Genomic DNA, 24598 nt, shown 5'->3' with positions numbered 1-24598 from the left:
GTCCTATTACGATAAATTGGTAGTGTAAACTGGGCACATTTTTTTTCTCTTCCCTCACAGAGAACTATCACCATTTTTTTTCTTTTTTTTCTTCTTCTTAATTACGAAAAGGTGGTGAGTGCATCAAAGAGGAATTATCTTAAAGTCAGTCTTTGCACAATCATCAGTTAAGTTTTGCATCACTTGTGTATACCATTGTGATATTGTTTTGCTTTAGCAGTAGTCAATTACATTGCTGAGAATAGGACGATTTATACAGAAACGTGTTTACACCCCACCCTTAGGCATAGATCACCACCAATGTCATCAAATACATCAAATCCAATCTTTGTGGATCCATCAATTGTCACACTTGAAAAGGACGTATCGAATTTGCTGTCGTCGAATCAAAATAAGCTGCGTCCGGAAAAGGAGAGGAAACAATCTCATTCATCGATACATAACTTGGAGCCAGGGAATGCATTGAGTAGGTTGTTGGACAGTGCGATGGCCCACGCGGCAAAAGAATCTACACCAGAACCGGGAATGGGAGACACTGATCCGATTTTGAAAGAAGAGAATGCTGAGGTCTCGCAATTGGAGGTCCTTTTAAATACGATCCCACCTTCAAAGCAAGGAAAAGAGAATATATACTCGGTTTACCAATTGCTCAAATTGAAATCTGATGTCGATGACGTGCCTCATGTAAAGGATTTGTTGCCTGAAATGTCGTTTTGGAGATTAAAGTCCCAGCGCGAGCCACACCCCAGACATTTGAGTAACAACTTGAACTCAGAGAATGGTGCATACAAGGGTAAAAAGTTTAAAAAGCATCAGAATGAGACGTGGGAAAGAGGCAAGCATTATGGTAATGAAAATACCAAGCCGGATCATTTCACCCGTAGGGGTAGTCGTCATGGATTTGTGAAATCAGAGGAATTGGATTCACTTTCAAGTGAAAAAATATCGCAATTACTAGGCGAGGGACCTGAAGAATTAGAACCTGAATGGGATGATGAAATTCTAGGTGATGGAAAAATTGGTAAATCTGGTGAAGATGATTTAGCTCACATGTCAATGTTGAACATGGGGCAAACGGTGGAGGATTTTGAGAAATGGAAATATCAAATGAAGTTGCAAGAAAAGAGGAAAAAGGGTGAAGTTGTCGACGATGAAATTGAACAGCAACAAATTGCTGACGATGAGAGCGCTGCGAAAAATGCTGGTAACGAAGTTGATAACTTCTTTTCATTTATCAAACCCACTCATAAAGAACCAACAATTGAAGAAGAGGTTGTTACTGCTGCCGTAGAAGAGCCAGCTCAAGTAAATTCTGGATCAAGTAATGCTAATAACCGTTCATCCCGTTTTTCATCGTTTTTCCAACAACCCAGCAGTGCTCCAAAAGCTAGTCAAGTAGGTAAGAGTGCCGAGGAGGGCAAACAAAAGCAGCAAGCTCTGGCCACTATGCCTCCTCCAGGATTTTCCAAGTTTTTCGGCGGACAAAAGAGTGCTCCACAAACACCTCAATATTCTTCGGAACCGTCTTTGTTGAATGCAAATGAGACAAGATTGCCCCAATTAAGGAATGAATCTTCGTCATGGTCATCACCACAAGGTCCATCACGAGCTCAGTTGCAGCAACCACCACAACCAGGGATTTCCGTGGAGCAGCAACAACAACCACCTATGCCACATCAATCTTCGAATGATAGTTTTTTCCTTTCTTTGTTGAAAAAGAAAGAAGGCACTCAACCATCGCCTTCTTCTGCAGCCGCAGCACCTGTAGTTGAACGTCCATCGAATAGTATACCCAATCAGAAGCTATCTAATGTGCCAGGGACAAGTTTGTCTGAAGTAAACGCTCCGCCTGGTGAGTTAAATAGAAAAGCATCTGTTGGTAATGCAGGTGAAGTTCACAATAGGGGTGCTCCTCCTCAGCAGCAGCAGCAACACCACAACCAACAACAACAACAACAGCAACAGCAACAGCAACAGCAACAGCCAGTTAATCCAAATCAATTTCCTCCTGGTTTGATTCCACCAGGCCAATTTCCTCCTTGGATGAGGGGACCACCGCAACAGATGGGCAATTTCCCACAAGGTTTTCAACCACCAATGCCATATAGCCCGCTGCAACAACCCCGTCAACAAGAAGACCAAGGCAAAAATGATAAAGAGGTAAATCCAAGTCAATCACCTCAGCAGCAACAACAACGGCAGCAACCTCGATTTCCATTTCCATCCGGGCAGCCAGGCCAGCAACACCCAGGTAATCGCATGCCAATGCCTCCACCAGGTATGTTTCCTAATGGGTTCATGCCACCTATGCCACCTCCAGGAACCAACTTCCCACCGGGTCAAGGTCCACCACCTGGGTTTCGTCAACCACAAATTCCACCTGAATTTTTGAACAATCCAAATGCTAGATTCATACCACCGCAATACTTAGGAATGCAAGGAGGATCACCGCAAATGCCACCTCCTGGGCTTCAACAACAACCACGCGGAGTGCAACAAGGACTAAACCCACATCAACCGCAACCACAGCAACCGCAACCGCAACAACCAACACCACCACAACAGCAGCAGCAGGAGAAACAATAAATTTCGGCTACAATGAAACGAGGTGATGAGACTACCTTTTTCAAAATACACGTCTTTTATTTTAACTATATAACTTTTGATACTTGTAGAACTAAATTGAGCAATTGGATATGCTCATCAGTACCAAAATTCAACTTTTTATCCGTGTCAAACAAAACCAAAGCAATTTGATTCTTGATTAACGAGTTTATCGAATCATCCATTACTAAAACTTCGTGTAACTGATCAATCAATTGTTGTGCACTCCACCCACTTAATATTATATCATTCACCAAGCCCACCAACTTCTCCTCATCTTTGGACCTGATTGTCTTCACCAACCTATCAATCAAATCATCAGGCAATACACCAGCAGTTTCTCTAATTGATTGTTTAGTAATCAATCCTGCATCTTTATCGTCATTCAGTTGCAAACTCGTGCTCAATTTGGACGCACTTTGTAAATAGGTAATTGCCTTTCTTAAATCACCAGCACTTATTCTCAACACTTCATTCAATATTTCGTCTTCGCCTTGCAGTTTATCCAAGTTTAAATGTTCTTCATTGGCAATATACTTTAGTCTATTCAACGAATTCTCATTGTTTAACAACTTGAATCTGAATTTGGAACATCTTGAAGCCAATGGGTCAATAATCCTAGTGATGTAGTTACACACCAATGCAAATCGAGTGATGTTGGCATACGTTTCCATTGTTCTTCTCAAGGCGCTCTGCGCATCATTGGTCATCGAATCAGCTTCGTCTAAAATGATGATTTTGTAAGGCGGACATGGATAATTTTTCAAATCTTCAGAACTTGGATTACTCACAGTCAATTTGGCAAAATTTTTAATCTTTTGACGTACGATTGAAATACCTCTTTCGTCACTAGCATTCAATTCCAACACTCTAGATTTGTACAAATTTGGACCGTATAGTTGCTTAGCCAATGCTAATATCGTTGACGTTTTACCGGTTCCTGGCGGACCATAAAAGAGCATATGAGGTAAATTGCCGGTAGAAACCTGCTTTTCCAAAACTTTAACAGCATGTTCTTGTGATGCAATGTCATTGAGATTCTTGGGTCTGTATTTCTCAACCCAAGGTGTGTGCTGAAGCTTTTCTTCTTCGTAAGAAGTGGTAGTCATTGTTACTATGGCTCAGCTGCTGCCGCTGCTCAAATGAGAGAGACACGTCTTGGTTAAGATGTTTTTTCATCACTGGACCCCAAACGCGCACCAAATTTCAAAAAAATAAGAAAAAACTGTCACGTGATTAAGGAACTCGCTGTCCATTTTATTGAAGATATGGACAAGGGCCTAATAAGTTGTGTATCGTTATTTGCTTTGATTCAGAGGATATATACTCTTCTATAGAAATCTAATTTCAAAGAGTTGTTGCTAATACTTTCAAGTTTGACAATAACCACAGCGGTTTATCAATTCTCAGTCCTCCTCTTTTTTTTTTTTACTTCTCTTATTATTTTTATTTTTTCTTCTAGCGAACGCTGTAATTATAAGACCACTTGACACACCGCAACAAGACTATTCCAACATGCCATTTCAAGATATCTTGAACAACCTTCGTAATCCAACCAAGCGATTCAACCGCATAAACTTGGGTTTTATATCGCCAACAGTTTTAAGATGGAGGATTACAGATTTGATTCTAATTGCTGTTCTTATTGCGTTGTTCTTTATACTATACGACATCAAACCATTTCATAGACAGTTTTACATCAACGACTTAACCATCTCTCATCCATTTGCCGAGGCCGAGACAGTGGGAAATACGGCGTTGTTTGTATATTCTACATGGATTCCATTAGCTATTATTATTGTGGTGTCGTTGTTACTCACCACTCCACAATACAAGTTATACAACACATATGTGGCCGTTGTAGGCTTGTGCTTGAGTGTGTTGATAACTTCAGTTGTCACCGATGTGCTAAAGAACTGGATTGGTCGTCTCCGTCCTGATTTTTTGGCAAGATGCATACCTGATGCATCAACCCCAATCAACACGTTGGTGTCTATCGATGTATGTACACAGGAAAATTTGGGACTTTTGGAAGATGGATTTAGAACCACACCATCAGGACATTCATCACTAAGCTTTGCTGGCTTGAGCTTTTTGGCATTGTTCTTGCTCGGTCAATTACAAGCACCAAACACTAAGGTCGGAAGTTGGAGGACATTGATTGGTGCCGCCCCATTTTTAATGGCTGCTTATATTGCATTGAGTAGAACTCGCGACTATCGTCACCATTTTGTTGATGTGTTGACTGGTAGTATCTTGGGGTTGGGTATTGGATTCTGGTCATACTTGAGATTATTTCCTTGGATCAGTCACGAGAGAAGTTACGTCAACTTGATAATTATAGAAGAGGAGGATGAAGAGAACAATAGCAAGCTTGACCATGACAATGAAGCTAATTACACTAGATTAACAAATGTATAAATTGAGTCTATAATGTATGCGTTTATATTAGATGTTACATCTTCACATCAAAGTAGTTCTGCCACCGACTTCATTGCTGGCACTCCCGTCAGGCATATTACCATCTCTACTGTCAATGAATTGCGAATAAATTTTTGTCAATTTCGTCTTCTCTGAATGAGAAATGGAGGGTTTCGTCTCTTTTAACGATTCAACAAAGTTGGCATGAGTGATGAGAACTTTAGGCTGCTCGATATGTGTCAGTTTTGAGTTCTGAATCTGGCCATTTGCCAGCTTTTCGTTTTGAACAAATTGCTGTATCTGGTGCAACAATTTGACCCTGTCGGTACTTTTAAGCTTGGCTTGATCACCCACTTTGAAAAATTCAACTGCAGACTCATCAACATCTTGGTCTTGCTCAGCATTGTCTTTGGCTTCCAACTCCTCTAGTCTCACATGAACTGCTTTCAAGTAAGCATTATATCCCAATCCTTGCATATCTGCACCACTGAACCCATTCGTCTTTTCAGCAATCTCTTCTAATTTGACATCATCTCTTAGATCCATCTTGGCAGTTATACTCTTCAATATGTCCAACCTGTCCTCATAGTTGGGCATGTCGCAAATGACACTTTTATCCAACCTACCAGGTCTCAACAACGCACTATCTATCAAATCTGGTCTCGAAGTAGCAGCAAGGACATAGACTCCATCCAAACCCTCAGCACCATCCATTTGTGTCAACATTTGGTTAACAACACGGTCAGTGACTCCAGTAGAGTCGTGTCCTCTCTTTGGCGCTATTGAATCAAACTCATCAAAGAACAAAATACATGGCTTTGCTGCTTGAGCACGTTCAAACAATTCCCTAACACTTTGCTCCGAGGCACCAATATATTTGTTTAAAATTTCAGGACCTTTGATGGAAATAAAGTTCAAACCACATTGTCCAGCTATTGCGCTAGCTAGCAAGGTCTTACCACAACCAGGATATCCATAAAGCAAGATACCGGATCTAAGTCTCAAAGGACAGTTTGCAAATATTGGCGCATACTTTGTTGGCCATTCAAGTGTCTCCAAGAGAATCTTTTTGGCTTCAGTTAGGCCTCCAATATCGGTCCAACTAGTTCCTGATTTCTGAAGCTTAACACCTCGCAAGCTCGATGGTGTGAACCCACTCAAAGCACTATCGATGTGTCCAGTTTCAACAACATTAGTAGTTCCACCATCGTCTCCAACGGTGGGGTTAGATAAACATTGATGGTATACCCTATGACATAGGATCTTCAAATCATTGGGTAAGTAACCTTCGGTCTCACTCACCAAATCCATCAAATCGACGTCCAATTTACACTTTAAATCTTCTGTCAAGTATTTTTCAATAATTTGGAAGCGTAGAGTCTTATCTGGTGCAGTCACATGATGGTAATTTTCAATCAAGTGGGAACCAAGCAAAAGCTTGTTCAAGCTCTCCTTTGAAGTCGAGGAGTAAAGCACTGAAACATTTGAATTGGCCTGGTTATGCAACTTTGACAACTGTGATATAAAATATTCAGTAGTTTGATTTGATTTTGAGGCATCCATATTCTCCATCTCGACATTCATAATTTTATCAACATTGTCAAGAACTAACAATGAAGGTTTATTCCAAGAACACTGCTGTAACCATTTAAAAATGTGGCTTTTTGACAAATTCAGGAACGATTCATTAATGAGGGCTTCACACGACACAAACTTGATAAAGTAACCATGATCTTGACTCAAGATGTCGCTAACTTGTTTGAGGTACAAAGTTTTGCCACTTCCAGAATTTCCGTAAACTAATGTCCCAGTGTTGGCGGAAACAAGAAACGAGCCAACCAAGTCAGCTACAGCCTTTTCAATTCCAATGGGCTTATCTTGCTCTCTGAGAGCAGATTCCTGTTGCAACTCTTGAATAAATGATTGTGGGCGTAGTAATTCATCGCCAATCTCAATCTTGATTGGCTTTTTCCTACTAAGATCGTATGGTTTTACCCACGCGTTGTAGTTGTCATTTTTGCGAAATTTCAAAAGTCCGCCATATGGTAAAGTGCCGGCAATGCTAGGAATTTTGACAAAGTTAGTCACAGTAGTCGTTGAAATCTGAGGATACAATGCTTCGGTCAATTGCTGTGTTAGTTTGGAAGCTTTCGTCTTATTTACCTCCTTCTTCTTGTTGGAATTAATTTCATAGGGGTGGATGACAAACGTGGTGGGACGCTTTGGCAAGCACTTAACGGCAGGTTTCAATACAACGATATCTCCCGTCTGTTTGTATGCGTTCAACGCGATAGCCAAGCTTTTAGACAACCCCACATTGTTGGACATACCTTTATGATTGGCTAGTTCGGCTACTATCCTCTTGTTTTCCTTAATGTCATTTTCATTGGCCAATGCATTTTTCAAATCATTCGGTCCAGGAAGAATAGACACGGCAACATAAGAATCAAAGCCCTCTGGAAGCTCATTTCGATTGGCAAAGACTTTATACCCAGTATCGTCCACATCTTTATACAAGTTGTGTGGTAAACTGATTCCTCTTTTCAATACCAGTGGTGAATTGTTGTAGTCCTCCTTTTTAGTGGCACTCTTCTGACTGCTAACACTCGTGGTCTCTGCAACTTCGCTTTTCTTTCTCACTTTTGGAGCAATGGCAATTTCACAATATGGGGATATCTTAGCATATTTGTGTTCAGTGGACCCTATATCAGTGACAATCAATTTGGCTGATGTAGTGGCGTTTGGGTAAACTACTAAAATCTGATTCAACGCCACGCACCGTGTTTGACTCAACAACTTATCCTCAATGAGCTGGGCATTCAACTCAACAACCTCCCAATCCGAGCTTGTTAAAGGCTCCAAGTTTATATTCGATGCTTCAAAATTTCCCAACTTCAAGTTAATGTATATTGACGCCTTGTCAGGAATGGACAATGATTGGGCAAAAATCGGGTCAATCTCCAAGCTCTGCAAGCTAGACGAGGACATACCTGACCAACCGGCATATGACTTTTTAGAATTCTTTTGTTGGCTCGAAGCGGGTGATGTCACGATTTCTATAATGACATCTTGAACCTGGATATTGGCGGTGAATAACAAGTTGGTCAAGTTGGAAGGCAAGTTTACCAAGTTTGACTTTAATGTTTTGAATGCTATTTTAGCTTTATGATTATCCATGATACGTTAATTTATAGTATAAACAGTTCTGTAAAGTTGTTGAAGTGGGGTGGAAAAAAAAAAGAACTAGAAAAACAGAAAGTTGGTGATTGATTTTTCCGAGTCAGCGTGATAATTTTCATACCGAAAGGTGGGGGGAGAGAACAAACTTTCTGTTTTTGTCCTTTTTCTTCGGCACAAACACCAAAAAGACTGCAACATTGATAGTACTATCTAAGGTATACTACAGATGAATTGATACCCGTCCACCTTGCTGTCACTCAACATCGGAACAATACGAAAGAGAGCTTGGGGAGAGGTGGAGGGATCACTTTAATATAAAACTTTCCTTATATTATGTACAAGATGAGTTTCTGTAAGTCATGTTCTACTCCCTTTTATTGAATTCATTGAATTTCTCCAAGTCATCGTTCTTGCCTTGGCTCTTTTGCAAGTCTTCCCACTTCTTTCTATTCCTTTCCTCCTTATCTTGTTTTGCTTTCTCCATCATTTGCATTGACCTTCTTCTTAGTGAACGACATTGTTCCCAGCCAACCATATTTCCCAAAAAGAACCCACCTACTGACCAATTTAGCGACTTGTTCAAATCTTTTCTAATCAAGAATGTAATGACGCCCAATACACCCATAGCTTGAAACCCTGTAATCATCGCCTCTCTAAAACATGGCATACTGACAAACCTGTCTATCGTGAAATCTGATAGTTGGATCGACTTTGCTGCGTCGGCAAGTGTTGGTTGTGCATTGTTCTTTTGAGGTGGTTTGGATGGAACATCAGTGTCTTCAAACTTTGGTGGCAAATCTTCTAAATATTGTTGCAGTTTAGGCTCTGGTTTATATTCAGTGACCATAGACACCTTAGAAGGAGGTGCGGTGTTATTGTTTCCTCCAAACCAGCCCATGCTTGTGCTATCGTATGGAGAGACGAAGTTCAACACCTCGGTCTTATGGACAAACGAGAATTGTTTTCCACGCATCGCTGCGCTACCACTACTATGACGGAAGGGGATGAGTAAGAGTGGTGCAAACGTGACCTCATTAATTAGATCTTTTACTGTATCTTCTATATATTACCTCAAGTGTATCGTTCGATCATTGCAAAAGAGCCCACCTTGGTATTCTTTTGGATAATTCAACCTGGTTTACTAAAATTCATAATTGTGGGTCTTAACAACTCGCTACAAACAAGATCTTCTGATTCCCTGAGGGGGGGCCTAGTAAGACCTTTAAAGATAGCTAGTATCGTTTCCCATAAAGAACCTCCTACTCTTTAACCACAAATATTGCACTACCCATTCATTTGCACCCCATCTAATTCCCATAGACTATCTTCCTTACCTTCAAACTCATCAATACATTCAATAACAGTTTTAAGGTTGTCCAACACATTACTTATAGACACTCGTATAACTCTATCACTTATTCCTGAGAATTTGCATCGGAGAACATTCTCCTCCACGTCGTAATCAATCTTTAATTCGCTTGTTTTCAACACAGGGTCTGGTCTTAACGAATTTTTGGCTATTGTCGCTTGTCTCGACGTTTGAAAAGGTATGTTTAACGTTAATTCTGGCATGGCAAGCTTGTGAGCTAGTGGTGGTTTAACTTCTAAAGACAAAGAGTTTGATATTTTTTTGCGCACGAAAGATTTGAAAATTTGGCACCATGTACAAAAGTTCAATACAAATTGGTTTTATACACTATATATCTGTACTATTGAGTCAACGCAAGTTTCTGTTGTTCCATCTCTTTATAATGATCTACTTGGTTCTCTATCTCCTCCTTGATCTTTTGTATGTAAACGTCCAAGCGATTCAACTCATCAGTTTCATCTGGCCGTATATACTCCTGGTCTCTCTTGTCTGGATCAGATAGCTCATACGGTATAAGATTTATTGGCTTCCTTGTCAAAATTTCAAACACTTTTTCTGTGGGCTCGTTGAATACCAACTCGTCGTATAAAATAGAGTGGACTTCGCCACTTTCGCGTTGTGGCTGCTGTGGATTATAAGGATGCAATTTCAAAGCATGGAAGATTTGAAAGTTTTTCTCATTGATACCCAAATCCACCCCAGCGTGGAAATGTAGTTTTATGATGATTTCGAATTCACCCCATCCAGTCTCTGTTACTTGATATGGTGGGTGCTCAACTGTACGAATAGGGTTCTCATACGTCTCATGTAGTTTGAAGGTTACTTTTTTTATCAACGGCGTCAAGTCTATATCGCCTAGAACTGGCTTGAAGAATACTGTCCATTCATGTGTATGATCAGGTGGAGTAGTGGGTTTTCTCATTTCTGGAGTGAGCTTGTATGCATGATTGCCATATAGAATAGGCAAGGAAATGGAAACAAACTTGATTCTTTTGGAACTAGCACTCATTATAAACGATGGTGATTTAAAGAACTTTGATGTGTGTTTGGTTTTGATGATTTTATCCCATGCTCTCATTTTTAAAAAGAGGAGGAAATCATGTGGTGCTACCAAATGCATTTGAGCCTTGGGTATGGGTGCAATGAATAGGCAAATAGCCAATGTTCATTTGAAGCAGTGGGTATAAGAATGAATATTTGGTTCTTCCAATAACTTTAACTGCCTATTGAAATACTATTTAACGGCTATGCACGAGATACACATGTATCACGTATTTGCAGTAGACGCGTTTTGAACAGATGGGATAGTCGACTTCTTTTGTCAGACCTAACTTTCCCCCATACTTAGATAGGGGGCAAGTTATATGTAGTGTCGGAAAAAAGCTACATTTAGGTCCTGCTACCTTCAAGCTCACCTACTGCTTATTTATTTCGAAAGTTGTCTCCTTGGTACACATCAATTCTCTCGAAACAGAAAACAAAACACACAAAAACCAAATTGGGAAGAAAGAAAAATAGAAAAGAGTTGGAAGTCAAATATCTCAATCCTCCTTGCAAGAAGGTCATTTTATTGAGCACCGATGCTGACTACATCTATGAAGAGAGCGCGCGATGACGGTTTCATCATCAGCCATGATGTACCAAATGTATGTTTGTTGAAAAAGTACTAGTTAAAGTCACTGATTACTAACGCGTATAGGACAACAAATTGATACCATCACAACAACTAATGACACAAATGATTAGTAACCCACATAAAAAGCGTGCTATGATGACGCAAGCACATAATGAAGAAGAGGATGCAGGGTCATCTGGCCTGGTGTCTGAATCAGAAGGTGAATCAGATGACTCAGATACAGAAGAGTTTCCTGGTGACGACGGAATATCACCAGCCAAAGCAGGAATTATTGAACATTTGAGTTTGAAAAATTTCATGTGTCATGACTCATTCGAATTGAGCTTAGGTCCGCAAATTAACTTCATCATTGGAAGGAATGGATCTGGTAAAAGTGCAATTCTTACGGGAATTTCTGTTGGGTTGGGAGCTAAAGCCAATGACACTAATAGAGGAAGTTCCATAAGGGACTTGATAAAGGATGGTAAACTTACATCGAGGATTATTATCACTTTGAAAAATGAAGGTCCCATGGCGTATAAGCCAGAAGAGTATGGTAAGAAAATCATTATTGAAAGGAAGTTACAAAGAACTGGAAACAACACATACTCAATCAAGTCTGAGCAGGGAAAAACAGTATCGCAAAAGAAATCGGTCTTGGATGAAATTTTGTTCAAGTTCAACATCACTGTGGACAATCCTTTGGCCTTCTTGTCCCAGGATAAGGCGCGAGAATTTTTAACCACAGCCACAGCAAAAACTAAATTTGAGTATTTCATGGCAGGTGCTTACATCACTGATATTTACAATAATCTTGATGAAACGCACAGGAATATACGAGATATTAACAGCAAAAAGGATCAGGCAGAAGAGTATACCGCGAAATGCAAAGCGGAGTACAAAAGAATTGCTAAGATACACAACGCTCACAGAAGAAATGACCAGTTGAGAAATCATGCAATGAAATTGAATGGTAAAATTTACTGGTTTAACGCTCAAAAGTATGAGAAGAAGATTGAGGAATACATTGAAAAGACCTCTGAGGCAGAGTCGGAGGTAGAAAGGAAGACTCAGAGTATACAGGAAATTGAGCAAGAAATTATGCTGGAGCAGCCGCAAGAGAGTGTTATTCGGCAAGAAATGAGAGGGGCTGAAACTAACTTGGAGTCAGTGCAGAGTCGTTATGAAGAGGCAAAGACAGCAAGGTCTCAAATCAAATCACAACTAGATGTTGTTCAAGTAGACATCAAGAAAAATAATCGAGAAATTGACAATTTGAATCAAAATATAAAGTACAATAAAGATAAGCTCAAGACTGAACGAAGAAAAATTGAAGAACAAGAAGGTGGCTCAAAAGAGGAAATTAGAACTAAATTAGCTCAGGCGGATGAAGATTTAGTCAAGAGTGAGGAAAACGTGGCTCTATGTAGACAGAAGATCAAGGACTTACAGTCAAACCCTGACCCCAGAATTGAAGAGTTGACGCTGGCTAAGGAGGCATCGGGCCGCAATTTGAGGGAGCTTCGGTTGAGGCAATCGGAATTGGAAAAGGACCAATTTTCAAGGTATACACCATGGGATGCTCGTAAAATGCAAGGTGTTATGTGTGATATAGAGGGAGTTCAATGGTCGTCTAAACCACTTGGACCCCTTGGTAGCTATATTTCGGTAAAGAAGGAGTTTCAAAATTGGAAACCGTTATTGGATGCGATATTGAGTAAAAGCTTAGATGCTTTTATTGTTCGTAATGAAAGAGATCGATCCCAGTTGGATAGAATTTTACGGAAGCATCATGCGTTCCATAATATTATTGTTCGTAAAACTGAACGTTATCACTATGAAAGTGGTAAAGCTAGAGGTACCACTGTGTTGGATATGCTTAATATTAGCGAAGATGCTGTCTTGTATGCCTTGATCGATAACAGTTCGATTGAAAAATTAATTATTGCAAACTCAGCCGAAGAAGCAAGACGATTATGTTATGAACCAAACGTTTACGGTGTTTTGGCCCAGTTTGGTAACTCGTCGGGAAGTAGAGTAAGTCGTCAAAATGGAGTGCTTAGACTGGATCCTGTTTATTACCTGGGTAAGCTTCCTAGGTTTGGAAGTGAGAATAAGAATGAAGTCTTGGATGAATTAAAGGAGGAGATCAGCAACGAATCAAATAATCAGAACAGTATCGAAAGGGAGTTACGAGGAATCAAGATGAAGATCGATAACGAACGGAATACATTGTATCGTGAACAAAGTGAACTAAAGCGTGAATTGGAAAGTTTAAGACGCAAGAAAGCAATTTATGAGGACAAGATTGACAAGGAGATTGACGAATCAAATGTTTTAAAATTGCAATTGAGAATAGAAGAAGATACTTCGCAAATCAGTCGTCTTGAAGGACTTATTGAATCTCTTGAGGAGACAGCCGAGAGAACTACTGGGAAATATAATGCATGTTCACAGTCAATTAGTGACATTAAGGAAGAAGTCAAGCAAGCAAACGAGAAAATGAGACTATTTGAGAAGAAATTGGTAACTCATCAAGAGTATATCAAGACATTAAGTTCCAAAATTGTTGACATCCAAGGGCACAAACAAGAGCTTGTTTCGTCGATCGAGAGGTGGAAAGGTGTAATTGAACAGGGTAAAGCTAAATTAGAAGAACAATTGGAAACTGCTCAAAGCTTGTGCAACCGTGAAGAAGTCACCATAAACGAAGAAGATACACAAGAAAGTATAGCGCTAGAGTACGCTGACGTGCAACAAGAAATAAAAGAGGCTGAACAAGCTTTAGGCTCGACTTTGGAGGAAGTGTTGAAAGAATTGGAAGTTGCCGAACGGAAACGAAACGAGGCATTAGCAAATGAAAAGGAATTGGATAATATAATTAAGAAACTACGAGAAGAAGTTACGGTGAGAGTAGCATTTTTTGCTACCACGATAAGACATGCTATCGATTTAGCTAAACGATCTTTTGAAGATTCAATGGAGGTTAGAGGTTTCCGGGGATCGTTGAATATGAATTTTAAAGATGGATCATTGGATCTAATGGTAAAAACCAAGAGAGACGACAAGGATCGTACTGTTGAATCATTATCGGGTGGAGAAAAATCATATACTCAAATTGCGCTTTTATTATCTATATGGCAAACTATGAATTCAAGAATCAGAGGATTGGATGAATTTGACGTTTATATGGATTCAGTCAATCGGTCAATCAGTATCAAGTTGCTACTTCATGAGTTGTCAAGGTATCCTAAATCGCAAAATATTTTCATTACACCTCAAGATATTGCTGTTGTTGGTGACTTGAGTGGTGATAATGTACGAATTCATAAAATGTCCGACCCAAGGCGGGACAATTGAAGGTTTATAGAGTTGATGAAGAGATTTAATGTAACATTTTGACTATTATTTACAGGATGCTAATAATTGTAACTCGTCTTTATACAGGTGAGAGGGTGCTATTGTAAATCCTTCTTCATACAGATGAAACGACGTTATTGTGAATCTTTCTTTATACAGGGTTCGTGCTTATCACACGTATGCAGCCACGGGATAATTAACATGGCCTTTGTTCAACAGGCGATAATACTTGAGGATTTCTAGTCGCAACGGATACAACTCTGGTCTATTGTGCGTTGTTTGAAGTAAAGTAATAAATGCCGGACTCTTGCATAATCGTTGACCATATGAAGCCAACGATTTAAGTATGGTAAATGCAATTTTATGTTTATCCAAATCGCACAAGGCGGCTATTACAAAAATATGTAAACTGTAGTGATTTGGTTTCATAAACTGAAGTAACTTATCATATTCATACAATTCCTCTTGCTTGATGTATTCAGTGATGAGATGTTGGAATCGAGGTAAATCTGAAGATGCGATGGGATTTTGAATGATTGCAATGCTGGAGCTAACGAGGTTGTTGCTGGTGGAGCTGTTGCTTATTGGTGATGTATATACGTTATACTGAATAACGGGGTTGTATATCCCACTTTGGCAAATTTGTGCCAACAATTGCTGATGAATATCAAGTGGGTAAGTAGGAATAAAGTCAAATCGGTATTGGTTCAGTTTAATATTGTCTAATCTCCATTGGTTAAAATCAGTAAACTCTTTACGTAATTTGGCCCTTTGTTTTCTTCTGGACGCCACTCTTGATGCAAATGCTAAATTCTGAAACTTTGTCAATGCCATTGTCAAATCCCCCATTTCTGCATATACTTCAACATTTAGTGCAAGCAATGATTGGTATGCATCTTGATTATCCAAATAGGCATAAAATCTTCGAAAATACCGCAAAATTCCTTGCATTCGTTTAGCATCGCCATTATTTGTGAAAATCATTGCCAAGTGAACAAGATTTTGAGGGCTCATAATAAATGGTATTTGATCGTTCTCAGGTACTGCAAAGCTAACTTCATCATAGAACCGATGATTATCAACCAATTCATGAAAAATGAGCATGGCCCCAAGATAATTCGACTCTAAACATACTTTATTAAGGATTATAGTCCACACTTCATTAGATATTTGATAATTTTCATTACTCAAGAGCAAATGTTGTAATGAAATCGCCGCTTGTAAATTATTTTGCTGAAGGAGATTGTAAGTGAATGTAAGGGAGAATTCTGGATCTACTCGTGTATGGTTCTGTACGAGAAATTGAAATACTTTTGGTGTTGGTTCTGTTTCAAGAATGGATTGGAGTTTGGCATTAATCGCGTCAGTGGTGGTGGGCTGATTGCTTAAATATCGATGGAATGCGGTACCTCTCAACGATAGGCGTAAAGGTAGATGTCGTAGGCTAGATCGTATTCTACCTCTTGTGTAAATCATATCCTATAACTTGTTTTATCCTTGTTGGTTAATAATTTCCCATTATCATCTGATATGATTCAAAGGCTTCTACCAAAACTGAAAAAAAAAAAATTTAGAATAAAAAAAAATTTCAATTCTTTACACATACAAACTGCAACAACGACTCTACTACAATGTTCAAAGTGGGACTATCTAGATTCTCTGCTGGTTCCATACTAAGAAACCAAGCTAGGTTATCCGCTAGGTCGCAGCTGTGGAGGTTACAAGCAGGTGTGCCTACATTTGCCTCATCCATACGTTACAACTCATCAAGCAGTAGCGGCAGTACGGCACACGAGATCAAGGATAAACTAGTCTCCTTTGTTGACGAAAACAATGTTGCAGAAACAGTAACAAATTTGCACTCCGATCAAATTGGCTATTTGGAATCGATTGGTTTAGCTCAAGGATGGGGTCCAACCAGCATCATTGAAAAGCTTTTAGAGTTTACTCATGTATACACGGGATTACCATGGTGGGGAACGATTACGGTGCTCACCGTAGTTATTAGAGTTGTATTATTCCCCCTTTACGTTAAAGCTAGTTCTAATGCCACTAGGATGTCGGAAATCAAACCGCAGTTGGACAACGTTATGAAACAGATCAAAGGTGGTGACGTACAAGAACAAATGAAGGGGATGGAGAAAAGACGGAAATTGATGAAGGACCATAATGTCTCAACATTGGCTTCATTGGCACCAGTGGTTCAATTACCATTAGCGTATGGATTTTTCCAAGCCCTTCGAAAAATGGCTAACCATCCAGTCGAGGGTTTCACTGATCAAGGTCTTGCTTGGTTTACCAATTTAAGCGATGTTGATCCATATTTAGGGTTGCAAGCTATCGCAGCAGCAACTATTATCGCTGTGGTGAGAATTGGAGGTGAAACAGGCCAACATGCGATGGCGCAAAGTATGAAACAAGTGATGACCGTCGTGCCAATAATTTCCATCTTTATCACCAAGAATTTCTCAGCTGCTGTTGTTTTATATTTTGCCATCAATTCATTCCTCTCATTGATTCAAAGTTCCATCTTTAAAAGTAACACCTTGCGTCAAATGTTGGGTATGCCTAAGAAATTGACTACTCATGAATTGAATGAAAGTACACAAGGACTGACCAAGTCGTTGAAGGAAATGGTTACTAATTTTGTTGATGAGTCGAAGGAGAGGAGTATCAAAGCGGCCAGAGACGCAAATAAGAGATTGGAAGTGACTCAGCAAAGGAAAAACAGTAATGTTGAGGGATATATTAAAAAGAGGGAGAGAAAGTAAGCCAATTGGGTTTAAGCGTCTGTATATAGTTTTTAATACACACTGTATTACTCTATTGACCTTTGAAAGTGCAGGGGAGAATTGTAATTTTTTGCAACAAAATGGAGCCAAGTATATGCAAATTAAAGTTTCCCTTTTTAATGTGAAAACAAATAACATCATAAGCCTTGGTTTGAAGAGATCGCTTGTATTTAAGCCCAACCAAGAAAAAGAGAGCCGTGATCTGAGATAATATGATTTTAATGAGGAAGAATTACCAAGAGTTGAATATATTTTCTTATTTTCTTGTTTTCTTGTCTGGGAGAACTATAATATCATTTTTAGAGAATAAGGAAAGATGTGACTGTGGCTATATCTGCAGACCCCAGCTAACAAAATACAACATGGACAAACAAGAATGGACAAACTAGACCTGGTCTTTGTCATTTGTGCTTTCGTTCTTCTTCGTCAGTTCAATAATCTTAATGAAGTTTAAAAAGGAGCCATGTATTGTAACTAAACAGTTAGGTTTATTATAAAGTTCTTCCTCATGATGCACCCGGTCCCTACCCCTCAAACCTTGTTGGCTTTTTTGAAGTGCTCAAACTATGCCACGATTTTGCTCCAACTGCTAGGAAACTTTATCTCTGAGGATGATTAGCATGTGCATCTGAATAGAACAGTACACACATTGGTATTGGTAAAGGAGGGCAAAGTAGGCGAAAAGGGTGAACTCCAGTTGGATAACTCCGGCTGCACACCCTTCCCCTTTTTCTGTGCCTCTCACCCTCTCACCCTCTCCTTGTAAGGTATTTGCTTCTGAAGACCAACGTGATTTACGTAATCGAGGCACTGAGTTAGGATAAGATAACTCCGAAATAGAGAAGACACATTTTTCATGTCAATATTGTTACATAATCGTGCATTATGGTGTTGTGGCAGGGTGATGAGGCCTTTCTCCAGCTAGGGGTAAAGACATGATTCCATGTGATTGTGATACATTTTTTAGGTTTTCAGTGATTAACCACCGTGGAAGCTAAGTTTAGGCTAGGAATAGAGAAATAAAGTAGAAAAGTTGATAATCAATCGCGTGTGTATTTCGGAGTTTAGTGGTGGAGATAAAGAAGAGAAGAGATAGAATCACCCACAACAGACAAAAAGGTGCAAAAAAGAAACAAAGTGCGGAGTAATTAACAACAAACGGAGTTTAAACTTTTTGTGTATCATCAACACATATCATTTTGCAAGTGATCTTCTTTTCACATGCAAAGATGAATATGGTATAAAATATATATCTGTACCCTAGATCACCCCAAACATCAACATCAAAGATAGCAACAATCACATCAAACATGACACATATTATCTACTTGATTGTCATTGCTTCATTCGTCATCTACAAACTACTCCACAATTTCCAACTTCGCCAGCGTAGCAAGAAACTAGGATGCAAACCCATCAAGAAAATACCAGCCCGTAACTGGCTAGACTACTTTGGATTAGACGATATTGTCCATCATAAAGAATTGACAGAAAAGGGTCAAACTTTTGAGCGAATAGAACAAGCATTTGAACGAGCCAATGCCAAGACGTTTCAAGGAACAGCAGTGTTTAAATCATTCATCATGACCATTGAACCTGAAAATTTACGCCACATGATGTCACTGGCCCATTTCAATGAATGGAACATTGGACATCGTCCAAAAGCTTTTGGTATTTTGTTGGGCGACGGAATCTTTTCTAGTGAAGGCACACAATGGAAACATTCACGAGTCATGTTGCGTCCTTCATTCACCAAGGAAAATATTAAACAAATTACGAAAATGGAACCTTTTGCTGCTCGCGTTATCGAGTTGGTCAAACTGAAACATGGTGCCTCTATTGATATGCAAGATGTTTTCCAATTTTTCACTATGGATTTCACGACTGATTTACTATTGGGCGAAAGTAGTGATTCATTAAAAGATGCCCTTGGCCAACCATCGCGAACTGGTATTGACCCCGAATTGAAGAAACAATTTAGTGTTGCCTTTGATGTGACTTCCGATTACCTCATGGTGAGAATGATTCTTGGGTCCTTGATGTTCCTAGTCAACCCCAAAAGACTACAAGACGCAATCAAGACCCAACATAAATTTGTCGATTACTATATCGAAAAGGCACTTGCTATGAATAACGAAGAATTGGATGAAAAATCCGATGATGGAACCATTTTCCTTTACCAATTGGCCCGTGAGACTAAAGACCCCATCAACTTGCGTAACCAAATCTTGAGTATCATTCTTGCTGGCCGTAACACCACCAGTGCATTAATGACGTTTTTATTTGCCCAATTGAGCAAAAGACCTGAGCTTTATTCGAAATTACGCGATATCATTCGTCAAGATTTCCCCGATGTTGAATCAATTACATTTGACTCGATTCAAAATTGTGATTACTTGCGTTGGTGCATCAATGAGACGTTGAGATACAACCCCTCGGTGCCATTTGAGTCCAAGACTGCATCGGTCGATACGACGTTGCCTCGTGGTGGTGGAAATGATGAGAAGTCCCCCATTTACGTGCGTAAAAACACGAGAATTCTTTATTCGCTTTGGGTCTCAAATAGAAACGAAGAATATTTTGGTAAAGAGACGGATAAATTCATTCCTGAACGGTGGGAACATTTGCCTCGTAATGGTGGTATTGCATTTATGCCATTCAGCGTTGGGCCCCGAGCTTGTCTTGGTCAATCGTTGGCATTGACTGAGGCGGCATATATGACTATTCGGTTGTTGCAAACTTTTGATTCGTGTGAATCTCATCTTGGTCCGGAACCATTGAGGAAAACGTCATCGGCTACAATGAGGTTAATGGATGGATGCGAAGTTAGCTTTAAGTAAAGTCTGGTGATGTAAGTTTGTCTTTTATTTATTTCGATTTATTTATTTTAAAGTGCATAGGAAATCACTTTATATACGAGTTCAATGAATTGTAAAGTAGAAGTTATAACACTAGTGACTGTCGCAACATAGTTCACTCTATAAAAACATGTAAATAAAAGAGAAATTAATTTAAAGTGCTTTTTATTCCTTTTTCCTCTGCCCCATGTTCCTCCTCCGTTGCTTCTGATTCCACTTCTTCTTCTTCATCTCCTGGTAATGGCTTACCACCAAACACATACAACAACGCATTAGAAGCAGAACAATGCACACTTTGAGCCACATTATGATTATCAAGTTTTTTCTTTCTCGATTTCTTCTTCTTCTTCTCAGCATTACCTTTGAGCTGTCCAGCATCTATTTCTTCTTCATCTTCACCTTCTTCACCATCCGCCAAAGGAATGCCCAACTTCTTGTTCAACTTTCTCATCTCCCTCCTCTCCAACTTCTCCTGCCTCTGCTTCTTCTTCTCCTCCTTTGCCGCCACCTTCTCCTCCTCACTCATCATCAACTTCTTATCAATGCATAAATCCAACTTGTACAAACTCCTAACACCCGGATCCATCAATTTCAAACACAAAAGCAAAGTGTAATAGGCGTCATTGCCAGCATTGTGTAGAAACACATGCGGCAAATCGAGTTTGCGTAACGACTTTCCGAGACTTAGATTTTGCTGTCCATGCGTTATTTTAACAATTTGTAACGTATCCAAAGTGGGTAATTTGGGTGGGAACTGGATGCCTAATGAGGACAACCACTTGATGTCGCCGGATACTTCATGCCCGACTAAATACGTCTGCAACTCATCATCATTATCATCATTATTATTAGAGCCATGCGGCTTGAAGAAATAGTCAAATAGTGACTGAATCAATACAACAGCATCATACATGTTCAAAATCAACGTCGGCTCACCAATGAAATGCAACGCATGATCTACGACAAATTTCCCATTCAACCGATGCATATTCTCCAACACACGAATATGCAATTTCGTGAAATTAGGAACAATGCAATTAGTGCCCTGACGTCTCGGATCATATATGGCAACACCAATTTCAGTAATGGTTCGATTATTCAATTCCCAAGCTTCAATATCGATACTAAATAAAATAGCTTGCCTATTGATGATTTGTCGCATCTGATGGTGGAATTGTTGTCGATGGGTTTTATCAGTTAGTCGAGGATTGGTTTTGATGAAATCTTGATTTATGTATGCGTAATTGTTCATTATGAAATCAATTGATTCATTGGACGTGGTGTGGTGTTGTGGGTAGATAGATAGGGTCGGTTGCAATAATTGTTCGTATAATTGATGTACTTGAGTCAATGCAGTTTGTCGATCTTCACTTTTGATCTGGATATGTGGATGGGAATGAGTAGCTTGTGGTTGTTTACGGGTTTGTTTCCCCCGCAGTTTCTTGCCATCTTTTGTTTCAGGTCGATGATTAGTTTTCTTGCGATTATTATGGCCACGCTGTTTGCCTTGTCCACGAGGAGGTACACCATCTTGAGCTTCGGAACCATTCCTTATAGTACCATTATCAGGTTCCCTATTCTCACCCTCATGAGTTGTTGCACGTTCCACCTCGTTCATCACGGTGGATACAGATTCAATAGTTTGTTCCTAGTATTCTTGCTTTTGTTTCAAGCCAACCTATGCAGAATTTCACTCCGCGGATGGATAATTTTATGTATAACTGAATCAAACGAAGTTTCTTCGTCTAGCGTATACTATCAACTACTGTTGATTGTTGAGTCAAGATCTAAAGATCTAAAATTGTCTCCAACTATATTTTTTTCTTCTCGTCTCTCAGTCTCACACCAATTTGACAACGTGTTCAGGGTTCATTTTAAGTACCAGTTTCTTCTGATCCAACACCAAATTAAGCTCCGTAAATGCAACCCCTTCCCTATATTCACACATTGCCAACCCATTTGTCTCTAAATCTTCGAATCACGGACAATACATTTCTACAAAAAAAAACCCCCCCAAAAAGGTTTTAGAATAAAAGAGGAAAATCAAATCTATTAAACTAAACTAAAAACTAAACAGATCCAAAATTAGGGGGATCTTCATAAAAAAAAACCAACAAAATGCAAACGATATAAACCAAAGGAAAGATAGAACGCGTCATTCTTCTTCAGTTTATATATATATTCAAAAAAAATAATAGTAGGTAAAGTAACATACTCTTTGTTAACAAAAGAGCCATCAAAAATGAATGAATTGAAAATAAAATGAATGTAGAAGCTGGTGTGATTTTGGAAGATACCAAAAACTGCCTTAAATGCTTATGTGTGTTATATATGTGTGGGACTAGATGTAAATGCTTGTTTGAGTGGGTGCGGCAATAGCAGCGACTGGAGGTGAAGGACAAGACGAGGATGAAGATGGAGATGAAGGTCTTAACAATGGACTAGAATGTGAACTAGTTGGTGCACTAGACGTTACACTGGCAGCAGACACATTTGTCGCCGTAGTGTGAGTCGCGGCGGGGGGAGTTCCGGCAAAACAATACTTTTGCAAAATATCAGCATAGGTCATATCTTTGATTCCTCCACCATTGGAGCTAGGTGTACTATCCATAGCTCCTCTACCTTGCTTTTTGTTGTTGTTGTTATTCTCCTTTTGACGTTGTCTATTGGAATACCTTGGTGTTCCATAACTGGTACTAGTTGCCCCCGTATTGCTACTAGCTATATCACTAGCAGAAAAACTCTTTTTCAAACTGGGTCTAAAGGAAAATTCATCATTGGCGAAATTCAAAGCCAAGGTTGATTTATGATTGACTAATTTGGTACAAATCTCTTCATATCCTGATGAATTAATAGATTGCTTATGGTTGTTAAGTGCCAGACCCAGACCCAGGGCCAGTTTCAGTCTCAGTCTTTGTTTTTGCTGAGCACCAGTTTGCGATGCATTATTACCTACTGGTTTCTGAATTTTGCGTTCAATGTTGAACTTGTAATTCTGGTGCATATTGTTACCCCAATATGTTTGTCCATTAGTATTATATTCAAGACACAATTCAATGGTCTTTTCAGTAGTGATGTTAAACAGTTCAAGATCCAACATAAATTTGAATTGATCCAATACCGAGTCAAGGCTTTTTTGATACTTGGTGATGCCGCCAACAATGATGCTCGACGCCCAATTGTCAATTGTCAATTTCAAATTGATTTCCTTGCTAAATGCTATATTCACCACATTTAACCATCCACATAAGTATGTCTTGTTGTTCACCTTCAACAAGTATGCTGAAGTCATCCAAATCTTTTCATTGGAAGAAGAATTTGTCTTACTGGTGGTGGTAGTGGTGGTGGTGTTGGTAGTGATGTTGGTAGATGGGATATTGTGTGATGTCAACCTATACTCCTTAACTTCATCCTTTGGTTTGGAAAAATTGAAATTCCAGTCAAAATTGGTGGTCTTGTTGGTAAATTTACTAAACTCAAAATCTTCAAAAGCAGGAACTGATAAATCAAAGAGCCCATCACTGGCTGTTGCCCCAGTTGATTGTTTACCAAATTTGTAAAAGTAATCCTGCTCTGCTTCACCTTCCTCTGGCGAATCAATGGGTGAACCAGCACTGGATACAGAAGCAGGTGTATCACAGCCATCAAACATACGGACATTGATTAATCTTGATGCAAATCTAACCAGTTTGCGAGGGGAAACAATCCCGCCTAGTTCATTATCACTTGATATATGTGGTGAGGAGACGGAACGTTGGAGTAATCCTGGTAGTTTAAGTGATGATTTAATCAATTCACCTGATTTCTTGCGTAACAATGGTGGTTTAACTGTAAGTGAAGCAGCCAGCTGCAATGTAGATGTGGATGTAGATGCATTTGTAGTTGATGGTGTTTGTGGTGGTGGTGAAGTTACAGCAATGGTGGGATGAACAAGTTTAGCTGGTGGTACATAATAGTTTGGAAGCTTAAACTTTGATTGTGATGCCTGTGGTTGCTGTTGTGACTGTTGCGATTGTTGCAGCAACAGCAGCAATGAGGATGGTGTTGGAGTGCGCAGTATTGGGATAGTAATTGATTCAGACGACGAAGGTGGCAACAATTTAATTGTTGAAGTCGAAGTAGTTGACTTGACAGTATCCAAAGAATCAGTTGATGATGATGCAGATGTTGTTGTAGATGAATTTTGATAAAATGAAGCTACTGGTGAGGAGGAACGTGATGAACATGTGGTTGATGAAGGTGGACTGATGGAGTATGTATGTGATGGATCTATTGTTACAATGGTAGACATGTTATGCTGTTGTGGTTGAGTGTGGTTGTTTTGGGTTGTGGCGTTGGTGTATATGCAGGTGTAGGTGTAGGTGTAGGTGTAGGTGCTGGTGCAGACTGATGAGATGAC

The 24598-nt window shown here is 39.5% G+C and overlaps 13 protein-coding genes across 13 annotated transcripts; 5 read left to right on the top strand and 8 right to left on the bottom strand. All coding sequences in view use genetic code 12, as the record gives it.

Annotated features, from left to right (window-relative positions):
- Window positions 1-300: 300 nt before the first annotated feature.
- Window positions 301-2586, top strand: CANMA_000206 (uncharacterized protein; the record flags this gene model as incomplete). Its single annotated transcript, XM_051814085.1, has 1 exon — window positions 301-2586. One exon carries the CDS (start codon window positions 301-303, stop codon window positions 2584-2586), a length of 2286 nt encoding a protein of 761 aa, XP_051674213.1.
- A 65-nt stretch (window positions 2587-2651) lies between these two features.
- Window positions 2652-3713, bottom strand: RFC2 (replication factor C subunit 2; the record flags this gene model as incomplete). The annotated part of the gene is made up of 1 exon (XM_051814074.1): window positions 2652-3713. One exon carries the CDS (start codon window positions 3711-3713, stop codon window positions 2652-2654), a length of 1062 nt encoding a protein of 353 aa, XP_051674212.1.
- A 406-nt stretch (window positions 3714-4119) lies between these two features.
- Window positions 4120-5025, top strand: DPP3 (bifunctional diacylglycerol diphosphate phosphatase/phosphatidate phosphatase; the record flags this gene model as incomplete). The annotated part of the gene is made up of 1 exon (XM_051814063.1): window positions 4120-5025. The coding sequence occupies one exon, from the start codon at window positions 4120-4122 to the stop codon at window positions 5023-5025; it is 906 nt and encodes a 301-aa protein (XP_051674211.1).
- Window positions 5026-5067: 42 nt separating this feature from the next.
- PEX1 (AAA family ATPase peroxin 1) lies at window positions 5068-8202 on the bottom strand (the record flags this gene model as incomplete). The annotated part of the gene is made up of 1 exon (XM_051814052.1): window positions 5068-8202. One exon carries the CDS (start codon window positions 8200-8202, stop codon window positions 5068-5070), a length of 3135 nt encoding a protein of 1044 aa, XP_051674210.1.
- Window positions 8203-8569: 367 nt separating this feature from the next.
- Window positions 8570-9103, bottom strand: CANMA_000202 (uncharacterized protein; the record flags this gene model as incomplete). The annotated part of the gene is made up of 1 exon (XM_051814041.1): window positions 8570-9103. One exon carries the CDS (start codon window positions 9101-9103, stop codon window positions 8570-8572), a length of 534 nt encoding a protein of 177 aa, XP_051674209.1.
- Window positions 9104-9489: 386 nt separating this feature from the next.
- CANMA_000201 (chromatin DNA-binding EKC/KEOPS complex subunit) lies at window positions 9490-9777 on the bottom strand (the record flags this gene model as incomplete). The annotated part of the gene is made up of 1 exon (XM_051814030.1): window positions 9490-9777. The coding sequence occupies one exon, from the start codon at window positions 9775-9777 to the stop codon at window positions 9490-9492; it is 288 nt and encodes a 95-aa protein (XP_051674208.1).
- A 137-nt stretch (window positions 9778-9914) lies between these two features.
- YAF9 (Yaf9p) lies at window positions 9915-10694 on the bottom strand (the record flags this gene model as incomplete). Its single annotated transcript, XM_051814019.1, has 1 exon — window positions 9915-10694. The coding sequence occupies one exon, from the start codon at window positions 10692-10694 to the stop codon at window positions 9915-9917; it is 780 nt and encodes a 259-aa protein (XP_051674207.1).
- A 618-nt stretch (window positions 10695-11312) lies between these two features.
- SMC6 (DNA repair protein) lies at window positions 11313-14549 on the top strand (the record flags this gene model as incomplete). The annotated part of the gene is made up of 1 exon (XM_051814006.1): window positions 11313-14549. One exon carries the CDS (start codon window positions 11313-11315, stop codon window positions 14547-14549), a length of 3237 nt encoding a protein of 1078 aa, XP_051674206.1.
- Window positions 14550-14720: 171 nt separating this feature from the next.
- CANMA_000198 (uncharacterized protein) lies at window positions 14721-16025 on the bottom strand (the record flags this gene model as incomplete). The annotated part of the gene is made up of 1 exon (XM_051813995.1): window positions 14721-16025. One exon carries the CDS (start codon window positions 16023-16025, stop codon window positions 14721-14723), a length of 1305 nt encoding a protein of 434 aa, XP_051674205.1.
- Window positions 16026-16180: 155 nt separating this feature from the next.
- CANMA_000197 (membrane insertase) lies at window positions 16181-17320 on the top strand (the record flags this gene model as incomplete). Its single annotated transcript, XM_051813984.1, has 1 exon — window positions 16181-17320. One exon carries the CDS (start codon window positions 16181-16183, stop codon window positions 17318-17320), a length of 1140 nt encoding a protein of 379 aa, XP_051674204.1.
- Window positions 17321-18651: 1331 nt separating this feature from the next.
- Window positions 18652-20181, top strand: ALK6 (Alk6p; the record flags this gene model as incomplete). Its single annotated transcript, XM_051813973.1, has 1 exon — window positions 18652-20181. One exon carries the CDS (start codon window positions 18652-18654, stop codon window positions 20179-20181), a length of 1530 nt encoding a protein of 509 aa, XP_051674203.1.
- Window positions 20182-20347: 166 nt separating this feature from the next.
- CANMA_000195 (uncharacterized protein) lies at window positions 20348-21817 on the bottom strand (the record flags this gene model as incomplete). Its single annotated transcript, XM_051813962.1, has 1 exon — window positions 20348-21817. One exon carries the CDS (start codon window positions 21815-21817, stop codon window positions 20348-20350), a length of 1470 nt encoding a protein of 489 aa, XP_051674202.1.
- Window positions 21818-22540: 723 nt separating this feature from the next.
- Window positions 22541-24490, bottom strand: GAC1 (protein phosphatase regulator; the record flags this gene model as incomplete). The annotated part of the gene is made up of 1 exon (XM_051813952.1): window positions 22541-24490. The coding sequence occupies one exon, from the start codon at window positions 24488-24490 to the stop codon at window positions 22541-22543; it is 1950 nt and encodes a 649-aa protein (XP_051674201.1).
- Between the last annotated feature and the right edge of the window lie 108 nt (window positions 24491-24598).

The sequence above is a fragment of the Candida margitis genome, assembly GCF_024628925.1.
Source record: "Candida margitis strain CBS 14175 chromosome Unknown scaffold11, whole genome shotgun sequence".
Classification (NCBI taxonomy): domain Eukaryota; kingdom Fungi; phylum Ascomycota; class Pichiomycetes; order Serinales; family Debaryomycetaceae; genus Lodderomyces; species Lodderomyces margitis.
This window is presented reverse-complemented; position numbering and strand designations above follow the sequence as displayed.